Consider the following 27,841-nt stretch of genomic DNA (forward strand, 5'->3'; position numbering starts at 1 on the left):
GCGAGCACACAAAGGAAATTTAGCTGCCTGCAAGATCGGAAGCGTTATCTCGTGTGCGCAGCATATCAGCTGATAGACAAAAAATCAGAGCTGTTCCGAAGATTACAATCAGCATTCTCTCTACAGACAAGTGTGTCGTGAAGAACTGCTCACAGAGCTGAGAGGAAGCCCGAGATATACTTTGGAATAGCCTGTTACTCGTGAAGTGCCAAGATTTCAAAATGGCTGAAGCGAAAGCGAAGAGGGGTACCTCGGATGCAGGCGAAGACGCTTCTGTGGCCGTGGAGGGAGGTGGAGAGCCGCCGGTGAAGCGGGGCAGGGGGAGACCCCGAAAACCCAAGCCGCCTGTAGACGTATGTTATGCATGATTCAATAGTCTTTATTCTCTTTCGTGTCATGAAATGTTACGTAGATGCAGAGCTGACTAGTTTGAGCCTGCTGCGTGCATGTGATTTCCATTACATTGTACATCGTTAAGTCTTCCATTGAGGAATAAGTCCTTGGAAGTCGTTGTTATGTCTAGCTCTCCGTGGATTTGTTTCACTTTCGGTTCATGAGGAAGTATAGATCTCTTGCCACGAGCTTTAACTTCAGTTTTTGTAGTTGCTCCTTACTGATTGTGGCTTTTACTGGAGGACAGAGAATGCATAGCCAAACTGTATTTGTACTTTCTATGTATTACTAGTACACTTCGATTTAGATTTCTATGTTGTACATAGGTCATAATTTTTGAGACTAAAGGCCCTAATGCCCTTTCACACAATTAGATGGACAGTTGTGTGAAATACAAGCAGCTTTTAATTCTTATAGTAGAATGCAATATCACATTTTTGTTCATGATCTGTTGTCGTTTATCTCTGATGTTTCAGATGATTGAGGGGTTTTGAGATGATTTTTGTTTGTTTTTGTTGTTTTGTTTAGCTTGTTCCTGGATAGAAGAGAGCTGGTTGTTTGGATGTATTAGATGCAAATCTAGGAGCAGTGATAACATCACAAAGCTGAAAGACCAACATAGTTGGATATTTTTATTTTTATTTGTTTATTTATTTTTTTTTGGTGAGAAGCCAACTAGCTTAAGTTTATATGAATATCAACATAGGCCCTGAACATACAGTAACCTTGTATGATTAAGTGCATCAAACATACTAAAAAGGTAAAATCAATCTAAAGACATGCTGCTGGCCCTGACAACTCCATCTTCATGGCATCATCATATTGTTTACTATCTTTAAAAAAAAAAAAAAATCTGTTAGCCATTGTGTGTATCATTGTTGGCTTACTCACTAATATAGAATGGAATATTTGCCCTCCACAGTTTCATTTCAAGAATTGGATGAACAGATAAAAAAAGATAGATGGAAACACTGTGGCTAAATGTGGAAAAAGAGACTGGGGACGTGTATTGATTGATCTCCTTGTAATCCAGTCTGATGCTGAAAAATGCAGAAGAGCAAGAACTTGAAGAACTTGACTTGAGTGCTGAACCCCTGAACAAAGACAGCATGTTTGTAGTGGATATACCATCTCTCTTGGTACAGCACTCTGTTTAAACAGGTGATTCCAGCTTCTACCACTAGTGACAGATGTACATGTCATTATAGCCAGTTGGATCTTTTATGAATGGACAAAGGGCAATGTTCACTTTGGAATAGTGTGAGATAAAATGCTCATCAAGCACTCTGCAGATAAGTCTACTCATATCCAGGTACATGTATATTCTTTATCAATGCTTGCTAATGACAGTTTATTAAATGCCAGATATGAGGATTGTCATTTTATACATATATATAAATCTGCCAATTCAAAGAATTAATGCTTCTTAGCTGTCTCTGTTTGCATTTGTATCTTTTGATATTACAGGCAGTGTGTCATTCTTGTGCCGAGAATGTGTGTGCATATGAGCTTGGAACCTTTTATATTGCATGAAGCTTATATGTGCATTGTTAGCTGGAAAAACAAGATTGAGATGAAAAGAACTTGTCAAGACAGCAACAAGAATTGCTAGCTTCAGGATATGATGCAAAACATGATCTATTTTGTTGTTGTTGAGAAAACACATGAAAAGCCAATGATGAGACATTTTTAGTTGTTTTATCTCTTCTGTTTAAATTGGCAATTACAAAGTATAGAGAAAAAAAAGTTTACAAATCATGCAAATGAAAAACAGTGTTATCAATACAAACATCATTTGAAAGAAAATGCACTGGGTTTGCACTCAATCATAGATATAAGATTGATATTCTGTCAATGTTATATAAATTATGATTCATGAAAATACTAAAGGATTACAAATAAAATGTTCAGAAAAGGTGAGACAGGCAAGAAGAAAAATGGAGGTCTCTTTCCCCATCTTGTTTATGAGGCATTTGAATCTATCTTTTACAGAATAGGCTGGTGTCTGATTGTGAAGGAAACCAGTTTACTGAATTGTATTCATATTCATGGTATTTCCCATAGAACTGACAGCAACAAGTTATTCCACCCACCTGTACATACCCAATGCAATTCAATACTTGAAATGCACTTTATTGCATACTTCAGGTGCTATTTAAGGCAAACTGCCTTGTGTCAGAAAAAGCCTGTGTTAAAACAGTAATGTATAGGATTTGAATATGTGCTAGTATACTGGTCAGTTATACCTGTATCTATTCCTTCAGAAGGCCCAAAATAACAAGTTGTTTTTATTCATCTATTTCAAATTATTCCTCCCAAAAGAAAAGAAAGAAATTGAAATGCTGTTTGCATAGTTATAAACTGTTGATAGACATGGCAAGACCCATGCTACAATACTGCATCTGGTGTTGGGAACAACCTTTCTGAATTTTTGACACGTTCAATATAAAAATTTGGCTCCAGTGTATATCTGTGAATGCCTATAAATAGCTAGTAAATATGAAGAACATCAAATATGTCATGAACTATTCTAGTATTAGCAATGGATGCAGACATATTGTATGTGTATATCTTCGAATTATCAAATTCTTTGGGCATGCATTGGCTTGATATGCTCGAGTGTGATGTGGCCTTTACAAAGACTGAATATGCTAGTAATCTAGTCTATCAGTCTGTAGAATGTAGAATGCATAGTTTGTTGGTTGTTGGTATGACAACTAAACTTTATTTGATAGAGTTAGCTCTTATTTTGAAGATATGCATAGAATATGAATATGTTGAGAAACCACTTATTGGATGTGATTATCAAATGTGTAGTGTAAATTCACTCACCTCTTATACTTTGTAAAACATTGATTTAGTCACTGAAATTTTGAAGCTGATCAGTGGGCCTATTTTGTCTAGTTTTATAGAGACATCAATAATTTGTTTATAAAAATATTTCACAGAGATTCAGGAATAATAAACCTGAATGTTAAGTAATGTAACAGGAGAAGTTAGTTGATTTAACTTATAATCCACATTGTTTTTCTATCACATACCAGTTCTCCCATGCATCTGAAAATTACACAGACAGGGGCAATTTTTATGACAATGTTTATTTTTTCTTTTTTTCTGACAGGAGTCAGAACCCAAGATCAAGAGACCCAGAGGAAGACCCAAGGGTAGTCTGAACAAGAAAAAGAAGCCACAGGTATGTACAAAGACAAGAACATTTTCATTCCAGCAAAGTGATTTAACCTCTCATGATTTCTTGAGTCTCATAGTTCCATCACATTGCCACTGTGATGACCATTAGCTCTGTGCAAGCTGTAGTGTGCCAAAAGATGAATTGATGAAAAGGTAAAAATAATATGGATATAATGCTCTCTCTAAACTGTCCATGTCTATCAGTCATAGCCATTGGCACAGGGACAACCAAGCCAACTTTCACTAGCCATCTTGACTCAAGCAGAAGTGATGGAGATTAGGCAAATGAACATACCCAGTGCTTTACAGGGGGGGGGGGGGGGGTGCTGTTTATAGTTTACCACTGACAAATTTGTGAGATACTGTAATGGTGAAAAAATTTGTATCACTCAAAAAAGTTTGCCTGACATAGCACCTGACAACACTCTGGTATCTGAATCAGGGTGCTCCATCTTCATTTTGTTGGCCAACAAGCTAGGTTACCAAAGACTTACAATACCATGCTTTTGAAGCAGAAGTTTTTTTTTGCTTATTTGGATGAAGTTTTACAAATTGGATGGTTTAGCAAGTCTGTTAAAATAAAGTTTTGATATAAGAGTGATAAGCAGGTTCTTTGGAAATCTGTTATTATGCCTCTGCCATGAAAAGGTGCCATAGGCATTATGATTTCTGCATCAGTCCATCTGTTGATTTTGTGAGCGACGTAACTTAAGAACCATTTGAGGTATCTAATCCAAACTTGGCATATTATGTAAGTATGAGTAGATGAAGCTGTGCCTATAGCACTAGGGAGCACATGCTCAAGGCCAAAGGTCATAGGTCAAGGTCAAAAGTTAAAATGTTCCCATATCTCAGCAATGCCTGAATGTATTTTCAAGAAACTTTCTGTGTTGATACATGTATTATCAAATGAAGATTCTCTAGGGAAAGTTTTAAGTCATAAGGTCAAAGGTCACAGGTGAAGTGAAAATGCTGAATAAAAATTTCTCTTTTTTCCTCCATTTCACTGCAATGGCTTAAGGTATTAACATGAGACTTGTACATATACATGTATTGTCTGACAGTGATTCTCTTTTGACATTTTTTGGTCATGAAGTCAAAGGTCAAGGGTCAACTGACGGGTTAAAAAAGCTAGAATTACATTGTTTTATGCCAAAATGACACTATTTTCTCCATACCCTTGAAATGATTGAATATTATACACTTGGACAGATGTACAATTGTACCAGTATACAGTGTATCAAACTATGTTTGGTAAAATATGCATTACCATACCAGTATACAATGTATAGTGATTAAGTAATGAAAGTTTTGGGTCACAGGGTCAAAGGTCAAGTGAAAATGCTAACATTTCACCTTTTTTCCACATTTTCAAAGTGGCTCAAAGTATTGTCATGAAAGTTGGTGTTGTCAAAAAATGATCATTATTTTGTTAATCATGTGAAATTGTAGTCTCACCTTGGCAATATGTACTGTAGACCTGTTGGGAGAATAATGCATTTTTAGCTCACCTGAGCCAAAGGCTCAAGTGAGCTATTGCGGTCGCCCTTCGTCCGGCGTCCGTCGTCCGGCGTGCGTAAACTTTTTACATCTTCATCTTCTTCTTGAAAACCCCAAGACCGATTTTCAACAAACTTGGCAGGTAGCATCCCTAGGAGGTTTAGCCTTTTGTCAAGGCCCTCTCGCTGTAATGGGCGAGCGAAGCGAGCCCAGCCGAGCGCGCCAGCGCGAGGGCCTTTTGAGATCTACTGCACACATTATTATTCATGACACGTGAACCCTTCTGAATACTCATTTTAATGGCTGTAATTCCGGTCAACCAATGGAATGGCGCGCTCCCCGCATCCTCAGCCTTGGTGGTCATGCCTGTTCGCATGCATCACTGACCACCCGAGGAGGTCTGCCACGGAACTCTACACACTCTGTGTGTATAGAGTTCTGTGAGGTCTGCGGCAGCGGCGTGCATTCGCTCTATTCAAATCGGGTTCGAGCAGACAGACACGCTGATTGGACCCCGACTTTTGCTCCCGAAATCGGGGAGCAAAAGTCGGTAATTCAAAGGGCTAACAAAAGGATGCGAAGCAGATCTCAAAAGGCCCTCGCGCAACCCCACTCAGCTGGGCTCTCTTCACCATACAGCGAGAGGGCCTTGACAAAAGGCTATAGGAGGTTAGGAATTCAATTTGTTAAAATGGGCACCATGCCCCACCCAGGGGGCCCCCAGGGGGGCCCAACCCCCCCCCCCCCCCAATTAAGGAATCTGTAAAAATCTTCTTCTCTAGAACCAGAAGTGATAGAGCTAAGTTAATACTATGAGTTAGTACATTGATGACTGTAGTTTCAAGTTTGTTCATGGCAGAATCAGGGGTGCTCCCCCTTGGGACCCAGGGGAGGGGGGTGGGGAGGGGTCCTAATGGGGCCTAAATTGTACATTTTCATCTTCTTCTTGAGAACCCCACGACCCATTTTCACCAAACTTGGCAGGTAGCATCCCTAGGGGGTTAGGATCTCAATTTGTTCAATTGGGCACCATGCCCCACCCAGGGGGGCCCCCAGGGGGGCCCAAATGCCCCCAAAATGAAGGAATCTTTAAAAATCTTCTCTAGAATCAGAAGCTATAGAGCAAAGATAATACTGAGTGAGTACATTAATGACTGTAGTTTCAAGGTTGTTCATAGCAGATCCAGGGGTGCCCCTCTTGGGTGTGGGAAGGTCCAAATGGGGTCTGAATTGTACATTTTCATCTTCTTCCTGAAGACCTCATGATTGATTTTTGTCAAACTTGGCACGTAGCATCCCTAGGGGTCAGGATCTCAATTTATCAAAATGGGCACCATGCCCCACCAGAGGGCCCCAGGGGGCCCCAATCCCCCCAAATGAAGGAATCTTTAAAAATTTGGGCCTTTATTGTACATTTTCATCTTCTACTTGAGAATGCCTGGTCAAAGTTTGGTAGAGCTGTGAATAATTTAGATTAGTGACTGCGTGGAAGGTGAATGTGCGATACTCGGGTGAGCGCTAGACCCGCGGGTCTCTTGTACAATCATGTTCCAGTCTACATAGTGACATCTTTAGTTTGTTGTTGTTGTTGTTGAAAGCAGCAATATTGTACTTTATGTGGACTCATACGAGTCCACTGAATTAAAGTCCTCATTGTGCAGTTAGTTACATGTGTAACTGTAAGTATTTTTTTTTTTTTGCAATATCTGTATGTGATCTGAAGGACAGAAAGAGTTGTGCAATATTCAACAAATTAATTGGTTTACAAACTTGTTGCAATGGTTTGGATATAAATATGGATATTCAAGGACCATTTGAGTGAAAATTCAGATTGAGGTCTTTTACACTGTAAATGAGTAACATGTCATCATTTGTTGTGATAGTCCCCATTTTCTTCTTTTTTTTTTATTGGGGGGGGGGGGATAGAGAAATGGATTTGAATTGATCTCTGAAGGTAGGAATGTGTCTTTCACTTTTTAGTCAGTTGATGTTATCTGATTTTGGTTCTCATTGTAGTACATGTATAATGAGAAATCCTTGGATAATTGAGTGTGTCTGTCCAATGAGAATCTATAGTAAGTAGGGACTGGGATTCCCAAGGAATACATGGCTTAGGAGATTACAATGCCCTTTTTGTGTGAGTAGTTATTTTGAAATGCTTTTGAGAATTTCCTTTGGGGCAATCTTTTTCGTACATTTTTATGGTCGTAGAAAGCAAAGAGAAACTTCTTGTGGAAGAAAACTGAGACCAGTGTGGCCCTGCTTCCATATCATGTCTCAAAAGTTTGGAATGCAAAGATTGCTGCACAAGGGTTAGATCAATTTATTTATTGGGAATTTTAAGATTTTTTTTTTTTTAAAGCAAGTGTTGTAGTCTTTACAGAAATACTAAGCATGACTTGCCATTGGATGTGTTCATTGCTTGGTGTTTTTACAAGCATACTTGCTCTGAAGGACTGGTCCCTATTTGAGACAGTCATTGAATTGGTAGAGATGTAGCAGAATCTTTTCCGTCATATTAAGATTATGATTTCAGCAGTTTTTACATGATTGATTCGTTCTTCTCTTGACACTACCATGAAGCTCTAGACAGTCAGAAGATGAGTCAGTAATGAGAAAGGGAGAAAAAAAAACCAAAAACTTTTGAGCCTTCTTCTTGACATTGGGCAAGGAATATGGTCATTGAGCTTTCATGTTCTTATGAATACTAACTAGTGCCTTTCATAGGTAAACTAAGTAAATGAGTATCTTTTATTCAGCAGCATAATACTTAATTCAATACAGAACAGTTGTCATTGGCATGAAATTATATGTGTACTTCTTTCGAAATGATCTCTTTATGGTCATCAGTTTGGTATTCCAGAACTTCTAGCTCTGCCTTCATTCACAAATTTGGTGCACTTTTGTACCTTCACCGTGTAATTGGTAAAATGTTTATGAACTGTCTGTCCATCTGTCTATATATCCCATGTATCCAAGATTTTGTAACAAAATTTAATAATAAGTAAAAGAAAAACTCAACCCTCTGGTGGATTTTCATATTTGGCACCTAGGTATGGTACAGGAGGAAATGAAGCATTGATTACATTTTAGACAGACTGTCTTGAATTTCAAAGATCAAAGGTCACTGAACTTTGGCTGTAAAGGAAATTTTCCAACAATAACTTCATCTCAGAATGTTGAATGATGATGCCATTTATTTTGTTATGAAGGATGGATCATGGATGTACTTTGCTTGGGTTTGCATGGGATCACAGTAGTGAAAGGTCAAAGGTCAAATGTACTTTTCAGGCAGCTCTCAGTCCTAACTTAAGCTAAGACTATCTCACGGTGATTATTTATTCATTTAAGGAATAAAAATTTAAACAATTGCATGAAGTGACTGGTTGTAAGAGTAAATGTCATTGTAATACAGCTTAAAGCATCAGTTTCTGGTTAAGTCTAATTGTAATATTAGGAAAAGTTTCCTTTGTACAAATATGGTAAAAAGTTTGTCCTTAATATCAGTAGAAATGATCAATGAATCCTTTAAAAGTGTAAATGAAGAACCATGTATAATGGCAGAATGAGATGATTGTGTAAAAAGCAGAGGTACCCCTATCAACCCTGTGCTGTCAAATTTATGATACATGGTATTGGAAATTGCTTACACCTTCATACCAGACATCCCTAATAGCAATGCAGAATTAAAATGATAGTAGAATTTCTAGAAAGATTGTTCATAAGATCAAAGACATACATTTTTTATGATAAAATGATAACGATCAAAAAGATGTTATGATAATGAGATGATGAAGATGATTATAACCAAAATGATTTTAATCATGATTATAATCATTGTCATTATCTGAACTTCAATGGTCATATTCTATAGATTTGCAGCTTGTAGCTGTGTGATGAAATGTGAACATCTGTAAACCAGCAAATTTTCAAACTCATATAATTTGATGTATGTACATGTCTAGAGTCTACTTTGTCATATTGTACTGTACACATAAACCTAATTTGTTCTCATACTTGTGTATCGATATATCTAATCATCTTTTGTCTGTTGTTCCGTACAGCCTGTCCAGACCGGAGCAAAGAAACCCAGAGGAAGGCCAAGGAAACAGGTGAGATTCTACCAGACAATGAAATATCAGTCAAATATTATTTGACCCTAAATCTAGCCACTGCTCTTATATGGGTACATTAAGAGAGGCAACATTAAAAATATTAGAACATAACATTATTCTCTCACCTTTGACAATTTACAGATAATATTGGTTTGTTTACATTCTTCCATTAATATACCTTGTTTTAAATATAATGTTGCTTTAAAATCATTGAATATGGCAGTCAGCATGTGATCGATGATGTCAAAGTTTATTATTTCTGTATGATAATGTCTATGGTACAAATAACCAAGTAAAGCTGTGAAGGACTGTATCATGCAAATAAGAATACTATTGGAAGAGATAGCAATCTTGCAAGAGAAAGGGGAAAGGAACTTTGCAGGAGCCAAAATGTTAGCTTTTTACTTTGTGCTGGGTCAAGGGCAAGCAAGAGAGTATGGAAGAGGGTGGTATGGTATGGGTGCATGGGGAGTGGGGTAGTGGAGTAGGGTAGAGGAGGGCTACAAATAGCATGTGAAATAGGCATAGAATTAAGCTCACTCCAAATCTGTGCTGACCATGACCTGCAGGCTGTACACTTTATGCTTTGTTCTTTAATTTTATTTTTCACTAGTTCTCTTAGTTCTCTTCTGTCATGGGGTGAAGCTAAATATAGGCCTAGTTGTACCACTAAAGCTCATCTGAGCTTGAATTCATCTTATTCCCTCTTAAAACCTTTTCAGCACTTCTGTTGATTGGAATTGTCCTGAAGGGTAGCATGGTGCACTGATCCTGGTCTCATAAATGAAAGTGTCTCTGATTTCTATTGTAGCAGCTCTCTCTACTGCTTGCCATCTTTAGATAATGTGAGACAACCAACAAACTCAATCCTAAATGCCTCCTTTCTGTTAAACCATCCATTGCCATCCCAGAAGTCTGACTCTATGCTCCATTAATTTTAATCTCACAGCTCATTTATGTATACATTATGTCTGGTCTAGCTTCCCTGTCTGTGTGGGAAAATGACACACATGCACATAATAAAATGGATAAAAAAAAAAAAAGAAGAAGAAAAGAAACCCCTCCACCCCCCCCCCAAAAAAAAACCTACCAAGAACAACTAGGGTTTTCTGAATTATTTCTCAGCTCTAGGGTAATACTGATGTACAGTCAACCTCGCGTAAGTCGACATAATCGGGACTGAGAAAGTCGACTTACGTGTAAGTCGACTTTTTGTCGACTTATAAATGAAAACTAATTTCCCCTATACAGAGTAAGATCACGATGCGGATCGCCACCCAAATCTTACTCCTTTTGCCACCAAAACATACCCACTGGCATTAGCAACAATTATGTTTTAATTCATGCATAAATCTTGCGCGGATAAGTAACGACAACGCACAATTCCCAAATCTCTAGAGAGATTTTGAGAGAGCGGGATCGGAAACCTGGGCCCGTTTCTAGACACTGTACGTTTTAGATTTGATTTGAAAAATCAAACGCATATTCCCCAAATTGCATGCAACTTTGCGCTTTAAATTCAAGTGCGTTGCTGCGAAGATATGCGTGTGAATTCGTATGATTCTTTCGAGATAATATATCATTGCCGACTGAGTTGAAATAGGATAATGTGATTTTCCTTCCCTAAGTCGCCATATTTGTTTTGCTTAAATTTCTATTGCCATACTCTGAAAATGAATTGTTCTCGCGCTCCGATTCGCAACATTACCGCTCTGTACGGCGCGGGCCAGTCTGAAATAGAAGAAGAAAAGTTTGTTAATCCGAAAACGACATCTTTCGGATTACTAACCTTCGTAAAAACAAATCTCTTTCCATCGTCGGACTAATTTAACTTTGGACTGAGATTTAAACCTTCGGCATAGCGAACTGTAACAATAATTCGCTACTATTTTTTCATTGACATTTCGTGAAGCAGCATGCGTTTCGGTAGTTTGAAACGTGTAAATATTGCGATGTCTTTTCCCTGCTAGTGCAGACTAAGTTCTGTCACGGCGAAAGTTCCGTTACGAAATAAAAAATAATGCAAGTCTTTTCAACAATGACACACTTCCGTATAGATTCTTATGCGTTTAAACGCAGTTTCTAGTTTCGTACAAAAACCGCAAGTCTTCTCTGCAACGCTCTTCCGTTTTAAATACAGCGTTGCTTGTAATTTGATGGACTTGCATTTGATTTTTAGAATTGCGTCTAAACGCAATTGAGTTTAAGTTTCTTACAATTTTCTAATTTCGGATGATTATGACTTGCATTTGATTTTCGGGGTTGCGTTTAATTTTTTATTTTGCGTACGAAATAACAGAGTAATGCAAGTCTTTTCAACAATAACGCACTTCCGTAGATCTTTAGGGATGCGTTTAAACGCAGTTTCTTATAGTTTCGTACAAAAACTGCAAGTCTTCTCTGTAACACTCTTGCGTTTAAATACAGCGTTGCGTGTGATTTGATGGACTTGCATTTGATTTTTAGAATCGTGTTTAAACGCAACTGAGTTTAAAAAAAAAAAACATAATTCTTGATTGCGTTCCGTGTAGTATGATGAACTTGCAATTGCATTTGATTTTCAGAGTTGCATTTAATTTTTAATTTTGCGCCAACGCAATAGAAAATAATGCAAGACTTTTCAACAATAACCCACCTCCGTAGATGTTAAAGGCACAATTTACCATTTGCAGATGAAAGCATTAGTGCTATGAAATAGTTCTAAAATGTAAGTTAGCGATAGAAACAACCACTGTCAAAATTTGAATCCGTATAATCGATGTTAAGTGTTGTTAAATACACAAAATGTGAACAATAGTTATAATAAAAAATTTTCCAGACTAAACCGTATACAGTTACGGTTTATTGAGAAAAACCCTGATATCTCCTTATATTTTAGGTTTTATTGCAAATATTTTATATGGTAGGATGTTTTATGATACAACAGACCTACACATATGCATCAAATATGATATCTTGACAATTTTTGAAATCACTGCTCCCAAAGGTAAACTGGACCTTTAAGAGATGAATCTAAATGCAGTTTCTAGTTTCTTACGAAAACTGCAAGTCTTCTGTAAAACGCTCTTGCGTTTGAATACAGCGTTGCGCGTGATTTGATGGACTTCATTTGATTTTTAGAGTTGCGTTTAAATGCAACTGAGTTTCAGTTACAACTATTTTCTAGTTTCATATGATTATCAAACGCAAATTTCAGCAATGCACCTGCGTTTATGTGCAAAGTTGCTCATGATTTGATACACCTGCATTTGATTTTTAGTTGCATTTAATTACATGTAGTTGTATCTCAATAAATTTTCTACAAATGGGCCAAGGCTTCTAATACCGCTTCGGAATAATTAACGTTTGAATATTCGGATAAACGGAAACATCTATTTCATGTTCTGATAATGATTCTCTACTAGGACCTATAGGTGTACAAAATGTGTGCGTTTAGAGAATAAAGAGAAGGAGAAAAGGCGGAAAGTGAACTGCTTTGGGTACTACATGTTAATTCTCCAATGTAAATGAGTGTATGCCCTTCTGGCGTAGAAGACAATGGACGCATGGGGCGAACGCTACCGCGCCGTACACTAGCGAATTATCGAGTAGAAATGCTGCGAATCGGAGCGGGAAAACAATTCTTTTTCAGAGAATGGAGATAAGATTTTGAGCGAAAAAATTATGTTGACTTTACACGAGGGAATTAACACGTAGTCAGCACAGTTGGCACTCAAAAATCAGGTCGACTTACGCGAGTTGTCGACTTATAAATGTCGACTAAGACGAAGAAATTTTCAAGGAATAACAAAGGCAAAAATCAGGACTTTTTTGTTGTGTCGACTTATATGCGATGTCGACTTAAGCGAGGTTTACTGTATTTCCAGTACTGCCATCTACTTTGCTGCTCAGATGGGGAATAGGCCTACGAGTCTATAGGCAGAGAGATATGTGGTACAGTACGTGGTGTCATGTGAACTCTTGTCTATGACATTATGATAGTCTTGACACCATTGTATCTCCTCAACCTCCTCAAACTTGGTTTTTGTATATCTTCAATGCTCCTACTGTCTGTTCATATTCTTTAGTGTGTGCTTAGCAGTATATCTGTTTTTTTTTTGTAAGTCTGTCTTCATTTCTGCTCATCCCACTTGGGTCTGTCACTCATTGTCTCTCTTGTCTCATGATGGTGTGATATCCCAGTGCTGTTCTCTAGCTACGTTGAGATGCTAACCATGTGAGATGCTAGCAGCGATGCATGTGTGCAGAGAGGACACAGTGTTCTAGTGATAGAGAGAGAGGCATATTAAATCTCCCAGCCATGGCTGTCCTCCCAGTGAACTCTTGGTGTCAAACCATACCATGTCATTGCCCTGGCCATTCCTCACATTGCATGCTGCTTTCCCAACAAGAAAGGGGGGAGGTAGAGAAAAAAAAAAATTGAGGAACCTTTCCTCTCCTTGCTTTGTATATTTCGAGTGAGTTCTTTTACATTTCAGGGGCCCTGAGGTTAACAGCTAGTCTCCATAAAAAGGCTGTAAATTCCATGCCTCTGGTTTCTAGGTTGTCATTGCTTATGTGGTCTATGATAGTTTTTCATGATGTGTGCTGCGTTGTAAACCTAATTCACAGTGGTATCAAGTACTCTGGGAGAATGTTCACAAAGGATGTTTTCGTTGAATGCTACATCCCAAACTTTGTTTGCTGTCCTTCAATCTGCTCTGTGGGCTTTAGATTATGTAAACTTTAGGAAATATAAAGACCTATTGTGATAAAAGCTTTGGACGGAGGAGGATGAGAAAATGATGTTTAGAGGACAATTGTTATTTTTTGTAGCTCCTGTTCTTGTTAGCTGTGCCTGTTCTCTATCAGTATCAAACTTTAGTTCGTGTTTCTCTCATTTCTGAAGCAGTAGTAAGTTCCAGTTCTGCCAGGCTCCCTTTACTTCTTGCTTCTCATGTAATGTTTTGTTTGGTTACATGATACTATGTAGACCAGTCACTGAGCAGGATTTCATTAATGAGGGACATACCGGTAATTATTGTTCTTATCAGTCTTATCATCATTATTGTTATAGGCTACATTGTGCATTATTTTCATTACCGAAATTATTACAGTAGCAGCTACAGTGCAATCTGATTGGTGGATTATTTTTTTTTTTTATCATTTCACATATTAAGGTCAAAGACTAGCTAACCTTATTGCACTTTGGCCAAAATTGTACAACTGTGTAATTCTTAAATCTGTGAACAAAACCTGGAAATTCCAGTGATAATATTGTTCAGTGATGAGGATACAAATAGGTAGAGGCATTGATTTGTGTGAAATGACTGGAGTAAAAGTAAAAAAAAATCAAGATTACTTAATTTGGCTAAAAAAAAAAAAAAAAAAAAAAAGTAATTCCAGCTACATGTTCAGCTAAGAATTGTCTAGTTGCAACACAATTTGTAAGGAGTGATATAGATGAGTATGACCTTTCCTTACTAAACTAGCATAAAGTTGAAAGATACATTTTTTTTGTGGATGTTCCTGAGCAAATCTAATAAGCGACAGAAATGCAAACTCCAAGAATTTGACTTCAAATAATGAAGGCTTTAAAATGAAAGGACCTATGGCAAATGCATGTTGATTTGTGCTGAAATATGATACCATGATCATCACTTATGTGGCCAAGAGAATTTATATATAAACATTGTATTTGCTCTGCGTATTGACAGTACTAGAATAGTAGTAATAATGTCACAATAGAGGAATGCATTAAATGCCAATTGCCTTGATTTTAATTCAAAATCAAGGCAATTGGCATTCAATGCATTCTTCTATTGTGACATTATTATTACTATATGTGTGTACATATATATGCCATGGATTCAGTAATAATTTTTCTGCTTTACATTTCTTCAGATTACTTTGAACCACCCACAAAAAAAAAAAATAAAAGCTTCCAAACCAAGTTTGTGCTGATGACATCATCATGACCATGTGTCAATTACTGCTTTATGCTAATCCTGACTCTTGTGATTTACAAAAGACAATAGAATGCACCTTCCCCTAAACTGACCATAGCTAATATGTTTCCATATATATGTCTCTCATTAATCACATCAAGGGTATTGAGAGTATTGCTGACTGGTTTTATACCTCAGCCATGAAGTGTTGCTGGAGGTATTACGTTTTCAGGTTGTCCATCTGTCTGTTCTTCCATCTGTCTATCTTTCCATCCATCCTTCTGTCCATCCTTCCATCCGTAATCGATCTATGGACAGCATTTTTAACTTCAGAAGTGTTTTAGGTACCCAAATGAAACTTGGCATGTATGCATGACAAAACAAAGCTGTAACCCTTGGGTGCTCATGCTAAAGGGTATAGGGCAAAGGTCAAGGTCAAATTCTTAAAATTTTAGTACTCCCTTTTTTCTCTCTTTATAAGTTAGCATTCAAATCAAGGACTCTCAGTGCTTGTAAAAGCATAGTAGGTGTATACATGTATTACTGAGTACCAGGTAGATTCTCAGACTAGCTAAGTTTTGGGCCATGGGATGAAAGTTCCAAGGTCAAAGGTGAAATAACAATGCTAAAGCTTTAATTTTTTTTATATTCTCAGAAAAGGCTCAAGTTATCTTTATGAAATTTTGGTATATGCATGTACTGCATGACAATGATTCTCTTGAGAATCTCTTTAGGGCTTTTTACACTTGTAAAATTTTACTTAGCCCCGGACCAACGGTGGGGCTAAGTGGGGGCCTTAGCCCCACCGTTGGTACGGGACTATCCTTAGCCCACTTTCTGTTTACACTCGTTTTTGCCAAAGTGGGCTAGCCCCACCGATAGTACGGTACTATCTGGCCCTGCAAAATAGCAGGGGTTAGCACCGCAATTGCGGTGCTAGCACCGCAATTGCGGTGCCAAGCAAGTGAGTGTAAACAGAACGAAAAAATAATCCGGGGCTAAGCGACGGAGACGAAGTCCGACCCTCACTGACCAATCAGAAACGAGGTAGTCAAGTGCTGCCGGTGCTTGCGTGTACGTGTACAGTACACAGCGTAATTATGAATATTCATGTGGTTTGGAAAGTCCGGGGCTAAGAAATACAAGTGTAAAAAGGTCAGTTTTCTCCTTAGCCCCGGACAAGAGATAGTACGGGACTAATTGGCTAGTGTAAAAAGCTGAAATGAAAAAATTGGTACGGGACTAACGATAGTCCTGGGTCAGAGAAAGTCCGGGGTTAAGAAACACAAGTGTAAAAAGCCCTTTTGGGTGTCATGGTTCAAAGGTCAAGGGTCAAAGGTCAGGTGAAAATCTTAACATTCTGCTATCTATCATGCTGAAATTACACTATTTTCTCCATACCTTAAAAAAATTACTCATTGCATAGACTTAATAGCACTAGCTATACATGCATTATTGCACAATGATTCTATTAGGAAAGATTTCAGCCATGGGGTCAAAGGTTAAGCGATAATGTTGAAATGTCACTATTTCACCCCCCCCCCCCCATTCCCCATGTTTAAAGTAGCTCATAGTATTGCCAATGGAAATTGGATATAACTAGTAAGTTAGTGATTATCTGAAGAAAGTTGTGGGCCATTCGATCAATGGACAAGGGTCAAAGGTCAAGGGAAAATGTTCAAATTCCTGAATACTTGCTCTCTGAAATGATTCAGCCATCCAAGTAATTCTAGTTCAAGGAATCAGCACTCAACACATTTCAGGTTGCGCCATCAATCATTGGAAACTGTCATCTAACACTCAGAAGATGAACTGTAGACCTAATTGGGATAATGATGTGATATAGTGTGGGAATACCAGTCACATTAGAAACATTTCTAGTTAAAAGTGCTTGTATTGTGATGTGTATACTTACTCTTCCTCATGAATGGAGAATGGGAGACAAACAACTTCACACATAAGAACCATGGGTCTGCAAATCATTTTAAAGAAATATTACTTTTCTTAGTTCTATGCTTTTTAGCTTAAAGGTAGGGGATACCTTTTACAGACCTCCCAAAATGCAGCAAAACATAAAATATGAACCTCAGGGGACTTGTTTAGGCCACTGCTGAGAAATTTGGAAGTCAACAGTTATCTACAATTTGAATAATGCACAAAACTCAACTACTCAGTAGTTCTGTGTGTCAGCCACACTTAAGCCTTTTTGTTGCAGTCTTCTGTATTTTTTTTTATCTATAAACACAAATCTAAAAGTATAAGAGCTGATGTAATAACATATAGAGTGTGTGGCAAGAATGTATATAGAAATGTTAATAAGTTTTGATGAACTTTCTTCACAAAATATACATGATGGACACACATGCAGTGCATGGGTCTGCAAAGGTAGCCTAGTAATGTACTGGAATTTACGGTGAGCCCCGAAAAAAATTCAATTCAAAATCTAACGGTCAATAGAAATGTACTAAATGTTACCTTCCACTTTCAATACTTTATGGGAGTTTCTAAAATGATACTCTCTTCAACATACCACTGTATTTATACAACTCTCCATTTAAGGCATGCAAATGGGATTCCCTACCTTTAAGAATCTTTAACCCGTTGAGGACGGTTTGATTTTGCTTCAACACACATTTCCCATAAACACCTGCCCGAGTATACTCGGGACTCGTCCTCAATGGGTTAAAAGAAAAGAACTATTATCCCTTTAATAAGGGATATAGAGTTTTTGACCCAAATGAAATGTTTTGGGCCTACCAATCAATTCACCCATGTGACTTATTGTGGGGGATTGGTCATTATGTAAGGTCACACAAGAACAATTATTGAAATGACATGTCGAATTCAAAGGTCATCGTCACAGAAATTCATTAAAGAATCTTTGTTTCCAGCCATAAAGCTAGTTAAGAGCATCAAATTGGATGATCGGAATAGATGGGTAACTAGTTCGGTATGCCCAGTGGGTCACAGGTCATTGTGAGTAAAGAGCCATACTTGTGGATCTGAGTGGTGATGAATGCATGTACAGCAGATGAATTGCTGTAGTTTTTAGTTTTGCAGTGATGGCACACTCCCAGAAACCTCAGACTACTCATATTGATGTCAGTGCCAAAGGTTTGATGACTTCTTGCCCACCAGGAACCAACTAAAAGGTCCACTGACTCTTTATCTAACTTCTTCATTGTCATATCTCTACTGTTTAAAATTACATCTCGCATTACCTCCAATTTCAACATCCTTTCTCCTGGTTTCGTAAAATGTGAACTCCTGTTTAACTCCTGTTTTAGCATTACATCAGAGACACTCAGGAGAGCATCATGGCTTCTAATCAGACTGAAAGGCAAAACAACTGCAGGAAGGAGTATATTTCTCAATAGTTCCATAACAAAAACGAATGAAAACAACAACAGCAGCAGCAACAACAACAACAACAACAACACAAAAGCAGCTCATTGACAGATGAACAATTTTTAACACTGTTACATATATTTCATCTCTTAAATGAAGTAATTCTGTTCCCATGGTATTATTGCTTGACATCACTTTGTTGAGTTTTTACCTGAATATTGCTCTTGAGGGTTTTCTTTCCACTAACTGTTGGAACCCAGTATCATAAATTAGTAGAAAGATAGGTCCGTTACTTCCACAATGTTGTGTTACAGAAATCACAGCTTTCTGTTTTAATCCTGTATTCCTCCAACGAATGCTGACCGCTAAAGCTAACAAGCCTTTAGCCAAATTATAGAAACATCTCAAAGCTCATGTTACAATAATGTGATATTGTATGTAGAAACATTCAGGGTAATGACCGACTGCCCCTTAACTTGTCTGGACAAAGTTACTCTTGAGCCGAGCATAATTCAAACCAATAAGGATGTCCAAAACATGATCTCTCTTACAATCAGTAAAAGTGAAATCCCAATGACTTCTAGTATAGAAAGATGCAATTATCCATATGCCCTCTAGTGGTAAAGAAATTGCCCCTTTTATGACTCATCTTCTTAATTTTGCACTGTATTGTAGGGATAAGCCATGCAGACAAGTCTGATCAATTCTCCAGGTTTCAAATATCCATATTTTATGGCTTCCTGTTCACAATGCAGAAATCCCTAGAGTGTAACATCACAATAGGAAATCCCTCAATGTGCAGATGATGCCTGACATGTAATTAGCATAGCAGTTTTCTTTTGTGTGATCTCACATGTAGCTGCACCATGAAGAATAACAGCACTGAGATACACCCTCACTAGGTCAATAATTTGATACAGTGCAATGTGTTGAAAAAAAAATGTTTTAAAGCAGTTGAAAGGAAAACCAACTACTGTACGAGCTGAAATTTTCGCGGTGGTTTATTTTCACGAATTTCGCGAATCGCCTTTGAACCGCGAAAATTACAACACGCGAAAATAACAATGCAAGAATAACTAAGTTCAGTTAGACCCTCGCAACCGCGAAATTAACAAGACGCGAAAATGTCCTCCAAGTAGCAATTTGCGAAAATATCTGTACACGAAAATTTCAGCTCGTACAGTATGTGAATTGAGGGAATGCGGCAATATTATCAATAAAACACATCCCTCAGTGAATTTTGATGGAAATTGGACAATCCATTGAAAAGTTATGATTTTTTTTTCAAAGTTTGGTACTGCCATTGCTGGATGAGGAGATTGCAACATATTGTGATGTCATGTATCGAAAATGGCAAAAAGAAAATTCAACATTTATTATGTTCACTTTTCTATTGCATAATAAAAGAACACTTTAATTACCTCTATCAGAAAGCAGGGGTTTCTTTACCCTGAACATAGAACCTACATAATGTGAGTGACAAATCAAGGAAATGTACATGTATTTTCGTAAAACAAAAATGAGATAATGAGGAATTCTGTATATATTTTCTCTGTATCCTTGTATATATTCATTATCACAAACTGTTGTCTTCTCATCTGGCTGTGGCTGTACCAAAACTTAAAAGATTAAAACATTTCATCATATCATCCAGTTTCCTCAAACTTCATCAATATGTTCAACGAATATTACTGCATTTCCTCAATCCATATGTATGTGGAGGTTTCATTTGCCTTTAAGACAAGTGGGTGAATTGTGATCAAGAACAACATTGACAGAATTAAAAGAAGTAATACATGTTTCCCTTTTCAAGAGAGAAATTATTGATTTCCAACCTTGGACATGTTTTATATAGAATGCATTTTGTTATGGGAGATACATTGATATTTCTGTGAAGTGTTAATTTTGCGAATATCGGTGACTTGCAAGATTTGTGAAGACCCCCCACAGTGACATTTCTATTTAGGGGCAGATCCATGGATTCCAAAAAAGGGGGTCACCATTGCAAAATTGGGGGGGGGGGGCATTTTTTCTTTTTATTTCTGTTGTTTTAACAAAAAAATAAAGGGGCAGGGGTGCGCCCGGTGTGCTCCCCCATGGATCCGCCACTGCTACTACCCACCTACAGAATACAGTTTATTCAAATGATGCTGACACAACACACAGGCATTTCTCATGTCTGAGTTTTCATGCAAAATATGCATTAATGTGACTACACACAAACATGTCATTATGTAATATTGTGCAAATCCTTACTGAACACTGAAAACTGCATTGAAGCTTTTGATTTCCTCTTTTACATTTTAGCATCATGGTTCTAATGGTGCCTGACAACTCCCAATCAGATTTCACTGTGACTGTATGGAATATACTGCTTCCAGCAGATTCCTTTGCCATATCTCACATCTATACCTCTTTATACGATTTGTTTTAATTTGTTTGTTTGTTCTGTTTTGGTATAGACAGCCGTCATGTACTTAATGTGCATCCCAGATGCATTTCTTCTTTGAGCTTAACCCAGAGAGAATACAGACAACCCTTTTGAAGACTTCTGTACAGAATGTATGTGGGAAAACAATAAATACAAAACAAGAACAAAGCAAAACATTTCTGCACTCAAATATGTAACCAAAGATAAAACATCTTGCAAAGAAAACATTGACCCTTTTCATACAGCATTAATTGATATTTCAATGACATGCCATCTACAGCTGATATTTCTGTTCATAATTTGTGTGAAGGTTTGCAAATTAGAGATTGTTTGTTGGAACTGACATAAAGGTGATTGTGAATTGCAAGAAAAAATGTGAATTGCAAGAAAAAATGTGACTTGAAATGTGTGCAGTTATTGAATGCTTGCAAAAAAGCCTGTAAAACAGCAAAAACTGAAAAAAAAAAAACACCAAAAACTCAGAATGGAGACAAAGAAGGCGCAAAGATCCCACTTCATACTGTGCGACAGCATACACAGCTTGTACAGACTGTTGCTTCTTACAGACTGACTTGAACTCCAGTGTGCTGGGATTGACAGTGAAATTGAAGTAATTGCATTTACAGAGGGTTATTCATATCCGGTTTGAAGTCCTCCCATCCCCCCCCCCCCCAACTCTCACTCTCTCTTCTGTTCACGACCTTGACAACATATCAGTTCTCTTGGGGCTGAGAGAAAATGGTTATCCCCAGGTATTGATGGTGAAAACTCCTGCTGGAGGGCTTGTATCAAAGCAGACGCTTCTCTCCTTTTTTTTTTTCTTCTTTTTTTTTTTTACATTGAAAAAGATGTGAAGTCAATGGGTGGAACTGTCTTGCCCTATGTGACATAGATAAATGAACTACTATGAAAGGAAAGTGAAATGTTCTATTTGATTTATGATGCTCTGTATCATACTTTATATCTGTTGTTATATGTATTTGTATATTTATATTAGTGAAGGGGATTAATGGTAGGATACCTACTTGAGAGGTACCTAAAGAGTTTAGGGGAAATGGACTATGTCCATTATCAAAGGACAGTTATTCCAATGTGCAAATCAAAATCTTGTTGATCTTCATTTAGAAATGCCTGAACATCTCTGCTTGTTAACTTTTGGAGGATTGGATAAAATAAGAAAAGTCTGGACCTTTTTCAGTTTCTAGTCTTGGACAGATGTACAGTGGTATAGAAAATTCCCTGCTTATGTGGTTGATTTAGAAGCTTAGCTTATTAGCATTTCATATTTATGATTACAAGGTGGAGTATTATCTTCTGTAAAAAAACAAACAAACAAACAAGCAAAACCCCTCAATTTTCTCTCTGTCTTTTTTTTTTCCCCTCACAGGCTCCTGTAGAAGAAGAGGTAGGTAGAAAGTGACTCTTATCATCTTGGGTAAGACCTATGAAAATCGTACTGAATATTTTAAAAACAAACACTTGAAAGCAAAAACAGGCAAAGAGATATAGTTAAAGATGATATGTAGGGAAGTGTTTCCCAAATCATAGAAATCATTTCCATTCATTAGTTTCTCCATCTGTTTAAACCTGTTTCCTTATCACCAATGCTTTTATTTTGTAATTCATGATATTGTCATAGGTTTGTACATTGGTGTATGCATCTTAGCTAACCATTTCACTAATATTTCTTTTGATATTTTTTGTGTGTGTGTATGTGTGTGTGTGTGTGTGTGTGTGCCATCTCCATGTATCTGGCTAGCTATCTTGTATTCACTGATACTTGGTGTGCTGTATTTCCTGTTATTTTTATTTTTATTCCATTCCTCATATCATTTGACTGCTCAGTGCCTTTGTGAGCTGTAAGTCTGTGACATATGACCTTCTGCATGACACTATTTTGGTTCTCATTCTTTGCAAACATCATCATCATCATCGATCTATTTTTTTCCCCTATTAATGATCATTCCTTGCACAGAACAATGCATAGAGCATAAAAAGCCACTTTACATGTGTTGCTAAGGCTATGGTAGTTATACACTGTTGTTGCTATGGGTTGCAGACAAAGGAATCATTTGACGAGGGCTATGGCAGCCAGGTCACATGGAATGCACCCTTATACAACTAGCTTGCCAAAAGATGATGCCTCTGGCATTAAGATTTAAAAAAAAAGAAAGGAAAAAAAAAAACAAGTTGTCTCTGATTTCATCACAAGTCACATACAGAGGCATGGATGTCACAATATGGCCATGTGAAATGCATGAGAGTAACTTGCATCAACATAACATTTGCAATTGATGGCAATGTGATCATGTGATCATGTGCATCAAGCCACCCCCTCTACCATGATGTTCTCATTCTAACTGATAAACAAAGGGAACAAACATATCGCAAATGATTGAAGAGATCTATATTACAAACATCTGATTATGGATGTTCCAAGTACATACTATCTTATTATGCACATAGTCAAAGGCTTAATTTACCATTTGCAGATGAAATAAAAACCCACCATTAATGCTTCAAATAGTTCCAAAATGTGAGTTTGGGATAGAAACAACCAATGTAAAAATTTGAATAAGTATAATCAATGTTGAGTATTGTTAAATACACAAAATGTGAACAATGGTTATGATAACAATGTTTCCAGACTAAACCGTCTACCGTTACGGTTTATTGAGAAAAATAGTGATATCTCCGTATATTTAAGGTTCTATTGCAAAATTCTTATATGGTAGGATGTTTTGTGATACAACTGACCTATACATATGCATCAAATAGGATATCCTGAACAGCTTTTAAATCACTGCTCCCAAAGGTAAACAGGCACTTTAACCTTTTGGAGAACATTTCTCTAAATGGGCATAAGTTAAGTGAAGAAAGTTGTGTTGTCTAATAGATTTTACCAAGCTATTTGCCCCCCACCCCCCCCCCAAAAAAAAAAGCCCTCCCAACAACTAGCAAGTTACCGTGGCTGCATGATTATAATGTGCCTGCTTCCTGTGTGTATCAGTTCGTAACCAATCCAAATGGGATCCAATCTTTTCCATGTTTCAATGTGAAAATACTACTCACAAAAGAATGCCCAAGGAATCCAAAAATTTCAAGATACGTTTACATCCATTCCTAATACTAGAATAGTTCATGACGTTTTTGACGTTCTTTGTATTCATGTATATTCGTAGGAATTTACAGAGATACACTGCAGCCAGTCTTTTATTTCTGACATGTTCAAAATACAAAATCCAGCAAAAAGAATGACAGGATTGATGCTCTCAAACATTTCATATTTGTAACTGTTGTAACTCTCTTTCAAAATATCAGATTAATTATTCAATATTCAGAGTCACTTTGATAAATTTTTAACTTGTACATGTATTTTGCTTCAAAACAAAGCTGCCTGTAGCTTTCAGCTCTAGCCTAACTTTTGCCCGAGTATGTTAATTGTTGTCATTTCATTCCATGCTTTGAATCCCTTTTCATCAGTGTACAATCACTTCTTCTATTCCCCGACAGGAGGTGGAAGCGGGAGATGATGGAGATGATGATGAAACTTCCTAGTCTTGTAACCAGTCACCACACTGATTTGGAGCACCATGATCTTTGTGACAAAACTTGCAGCAGAGCCCTTGGCAGCCTGCCTGAGAGTCTAGCATGTCGTTCCAAACTTATTTTGTATGAATGGTTAAACCAAGTCATGTGAAAGCTGTAATATTACATACTGACACTAATCATATGAAGTGACAATAAGTCAAAGATATAAAAGCCTCTGATTTCATTGCCAAAAATAAAACAAAAACAGGATGTTCATAAGCCAGTGCATGCAAGTAACCACAGATGAAATTGAATTTCAGTGTGGCATTGTGACTTCAAATACAATGAAATTCCCAGAAAGTTAGCCTGTACCATTACAGCTTTTACATGAATATCTTCATACTCCTTTCTCTAAGCCTCTTTGAGATCGGTTTTGTTTTGATATTGAAGGTGATCATGTAGCTTTAGAATTTGTATATATGTGTTATGTTTAATGGATTAGTGTCCTGAGAACTGTCTCTGTAAATTCAAACCTGATGTGAATTTACACAACTTTTTTGTACAAAACTTAGGTAAATATTTCTTCACCTTTTTCAGTCAGCTAAAAATCATTATCTGGCAACCTTTCCTTCCTCTTTAGCCTTGACTGGCACTCACAATTCCAAGCACAGTGATCCTCATAGGAAAATTCATTTCTTATATCAGAAATGTGCAGAAAGATATAAGAACATAACTTACAAATCATGTCAATTAACTCATGTACTACAGGCAAATTCGTATTCACTGCAAATACCAAATTTCCCAGTTTGAAGACAAATAGAAGGTATTAAAGTTGATTTAAGTCACTTTGCTTTGAATTTTTGAAACACTCCTGTTGGATTCTTGTAAATATACATGCATGTAACATTTAAAGGCTGCATGTTTTAGTACTTTTTTGAGATATTGTGAACCATGTTTTGAAAATCCCACTGGGTGTGTATGTTCATTTCTCATTATATTTGTGAGAGAGGAAACAGTTTCAGTGCACCAGGAGGTCATATTGGAAAATGTCCTGGGAGATGTTGCTATGAGTGACAAGTGTCCACCAATGAGGAGTGGAGTAAAGCATCACATGACCCATGCACTGACATGACCAATGACAATGTAGAAGCGACGATGAAAAACACAACCAGCATTTCATAGCCATTGAAGAGAGTCTTCTATGGTTCAGAGAAAGTGTGTAGATGGTATCTCAGAGTAGATTGAAAGTCGCAGAAAGAAGTAAATCAGAGAGAGATTGATGTTATTACATCCCTCAATTTGGTCAGAATCATTAGATTATCCAGATGCTAATTATTCTGCCTTGAGAAACAAAACAATAGACCAGCTTTCTTCTTTCTTTGCAGCAGCTTACCATAATTCTATTCACACACATGAACAACCAATGAATCAATCAGTGTATTCTCTTGTTGGCTTACTGTTGGGGTAGGAGCTTCCAGGAGCTACTGTGCACTGTTTGATAAGAGACACTGCAGTCTGAGTGATGTCAATGCTACATCTGGAATATTATGTTGTGTTCACACTTGTGCCTGCCATAGAGTTGTACTACTAGTTTACCTTGAGAAGTAAAACCAAGCAAAGTTCCTATCACTATCCCATGCTGATTCAAGCCTTTACATCAACTCCACATCTTCTGTAGATGTCCAGTTCCTTTGCTGATGCGTTCCTTTCAAAGGAGTGTGAACATGAAACTGTTAACGTCAAGAAACAATGTATCCAAAACAAAGCTAATTATGAAGACAGCACATGGCATAAAACCTTTTTGAAAGCAGCTCTTAGTTGTAAATTTGAAGAACAGTCTTGAGTATTGGAGAATATGCTGTTATTTTAGACCTATTTGCCTGTCTTTGTTTTGAAACTGTTTTAAGCTCATGCAATGCAGTTGATACATTAGATTTGAATGTGTAAAGCAGGGAGGAAAAAAAAACTCATTGAAATCTCCTCAGAAATGCTGCAACGTGAATGTGTAAACAGTTGGTGGATGTCATTTCGGTATGTTTCCAAGAGGACTTGTGTAGGTGTTTGGCAGTGTTCTCACACAATTACATTACAGTGAAAGTTCTGTGTTTTAGATGTAATGTGAACAAGTCTACCTCATTTTGATTTGGGGTGCTTTGTTTCGTCTGACCTCTGTGAATGCAATAGAGGCATCTTGACTGGAATCGTTGAGTTGAAGTCACGACTTTTGACATCCATGACCATCAAGTGGAAGGAAATTTGGGCAAGAACAGGCAGTTTTGGGTGTCTGCATGCTCAGCACTGTTTTGGAATTGCTGCTACAATGTTTCATATAGGGCATGTGAGGTATTAAGCAAAATTGAGATACAGGAAAGGAGTTGATGTGTCAGTCATTTTATCATTTTACTGTATTTTGAAGGTTGTTGTATGACGTACTTGCTGCACACTTGTAAATGTCTGTTTGATGCTCTTTTAAAAAAGAAAGAAAAAGAAGCTGTATATATGCCAAACTTCTCAAATACCCAGAAGCAAGACAAGTAACCTGTGTGTCTAAAGATTTCTTCCTTTAAATGGCAAGATTTGTGAATACCGTAGACCGCAATTATCATTTGCTGTTGATGCACTATATTATTGTTTTGATGTGAGCAACCTTAATACACTTGATGCAACCAGATGAACAATGGTTTTACAAAGTCTTCTTACCTCAGTCAAATGAATTTGATATGTCATGTACTTTTAATCCCTAAATTTGGAAGAATCCAGTATTGCTTATCACACCACATGTTTGTAATTCATGAAAAAAATTCAGACAAAAATTCAGACATTTGTTACAGTCTTAAGGTGTCTGTGATACGTTGATTCTGCAATAGATTATCAACATTCAAATTTTGGCAATGTCTTACACATATTAAAATCATATTTTCTTCCCTTTCTTGCACACCTTCAGTTTGAACACAATACAGTAGTTCCAATGATAAAATTCATATCCTATATATTCAAAATCTGCCAAAAGAAAATTGTGTGCAAGTTTATGAATGCACCAAGATGGGGAGTATAACAGGAAATATTGAGTAATGCTGTTAGATATGCATAGAAACCTTCATTTAAGGGTGCTTTGGTGTAAACCAGTGGTGTATTCATTTTTGTTTTCTATTTGAATACTGCCATATGTCCAGCCACCAGTGATCCTGTTTTTTAAGATATCCGTGTTGCTTATAATGTGTCCTGAAGTTGTGAAGTATTGTGCTAGATTTGTCATATGTAGTTACGTGGTAGAGTAAACACTTGCTCAGTTTAAGTCTAAATTTTGACATGATGAACAGAATCAGATATTGAGTGGGGGGGGGGGGGGTAGGGGAGGGGATGGGTGAGGGAGCAAAAGTTGGTCGAGTGTTTTGGTGTCAGGCCCC

General features: G+C 37.3%; 1 protein-coding gene across 1 annotated transcript; it reads left to right on the forward strand.

Moving 5' to 3' along the window:
* LOC140246322 (uncharacterized) lies at positions 1-27,770 on the forward strand. Its single transcript, XM_072325796.1, has 5 exons — positions 1-353; positions 3,515-3,586; positions 9,147-9,194; positions 22,291-22,308; positions 24,417-27,770. Exons 1-5 carry the CDS (start codon positions 222-224, stop codon positions 24,459-24,461), a joined length of 315 nt encoding a protein of 104 aa, XP_072181897.1. The 5' UTR covers positions 1-221; the 3' UTR covers positions 24,462-27,770.
* The last annotated feature ends 71 nt before the right edge of the window (positions 27,771-27,841 follow it).

Source organism: Diadema setosum, chromosome 2, assembly GCF_964275005.1.
Source record: "Diadema setosum chromosome 2, eeDiaSeto1, whole genome shotgun sequence".
In the NCBI taxonomy this organism is placed as follows: Eukaryota; Metazoa; Echinodermata; class Echinoidea; order Diadematoida; family Diadematidae; genus Diadema; species Diadema setosum.

What these genes read in the sequence shown, in the direction of transcription:
- LOC140246322 (XM_072325796.1), top strand. Translation starts at nt 222, where the DNA reads ATGGCTGAAGCGAAAGCGAAGAGGGGTACCTCGGATGCAGGCGAAGAC. An exon ending in AACCCAAGCCGCCTGTAGAC is followed by an intron (nt 354 to 3,514) that starts GTATGTTATGCA and finishes TTTTTCTGACAG; the next exon opens with GAGTCAGAACCCAAGATCAA. An exon ending in ACAAGAAAAAGAAGCCACAG is followed by an intron (nt 3,587 to 9,146) that starts GTATGTACAAAG and finishes TGTTCCGTACAG; the next exon opens with CCTGTCCAGACCGGAGCAAA.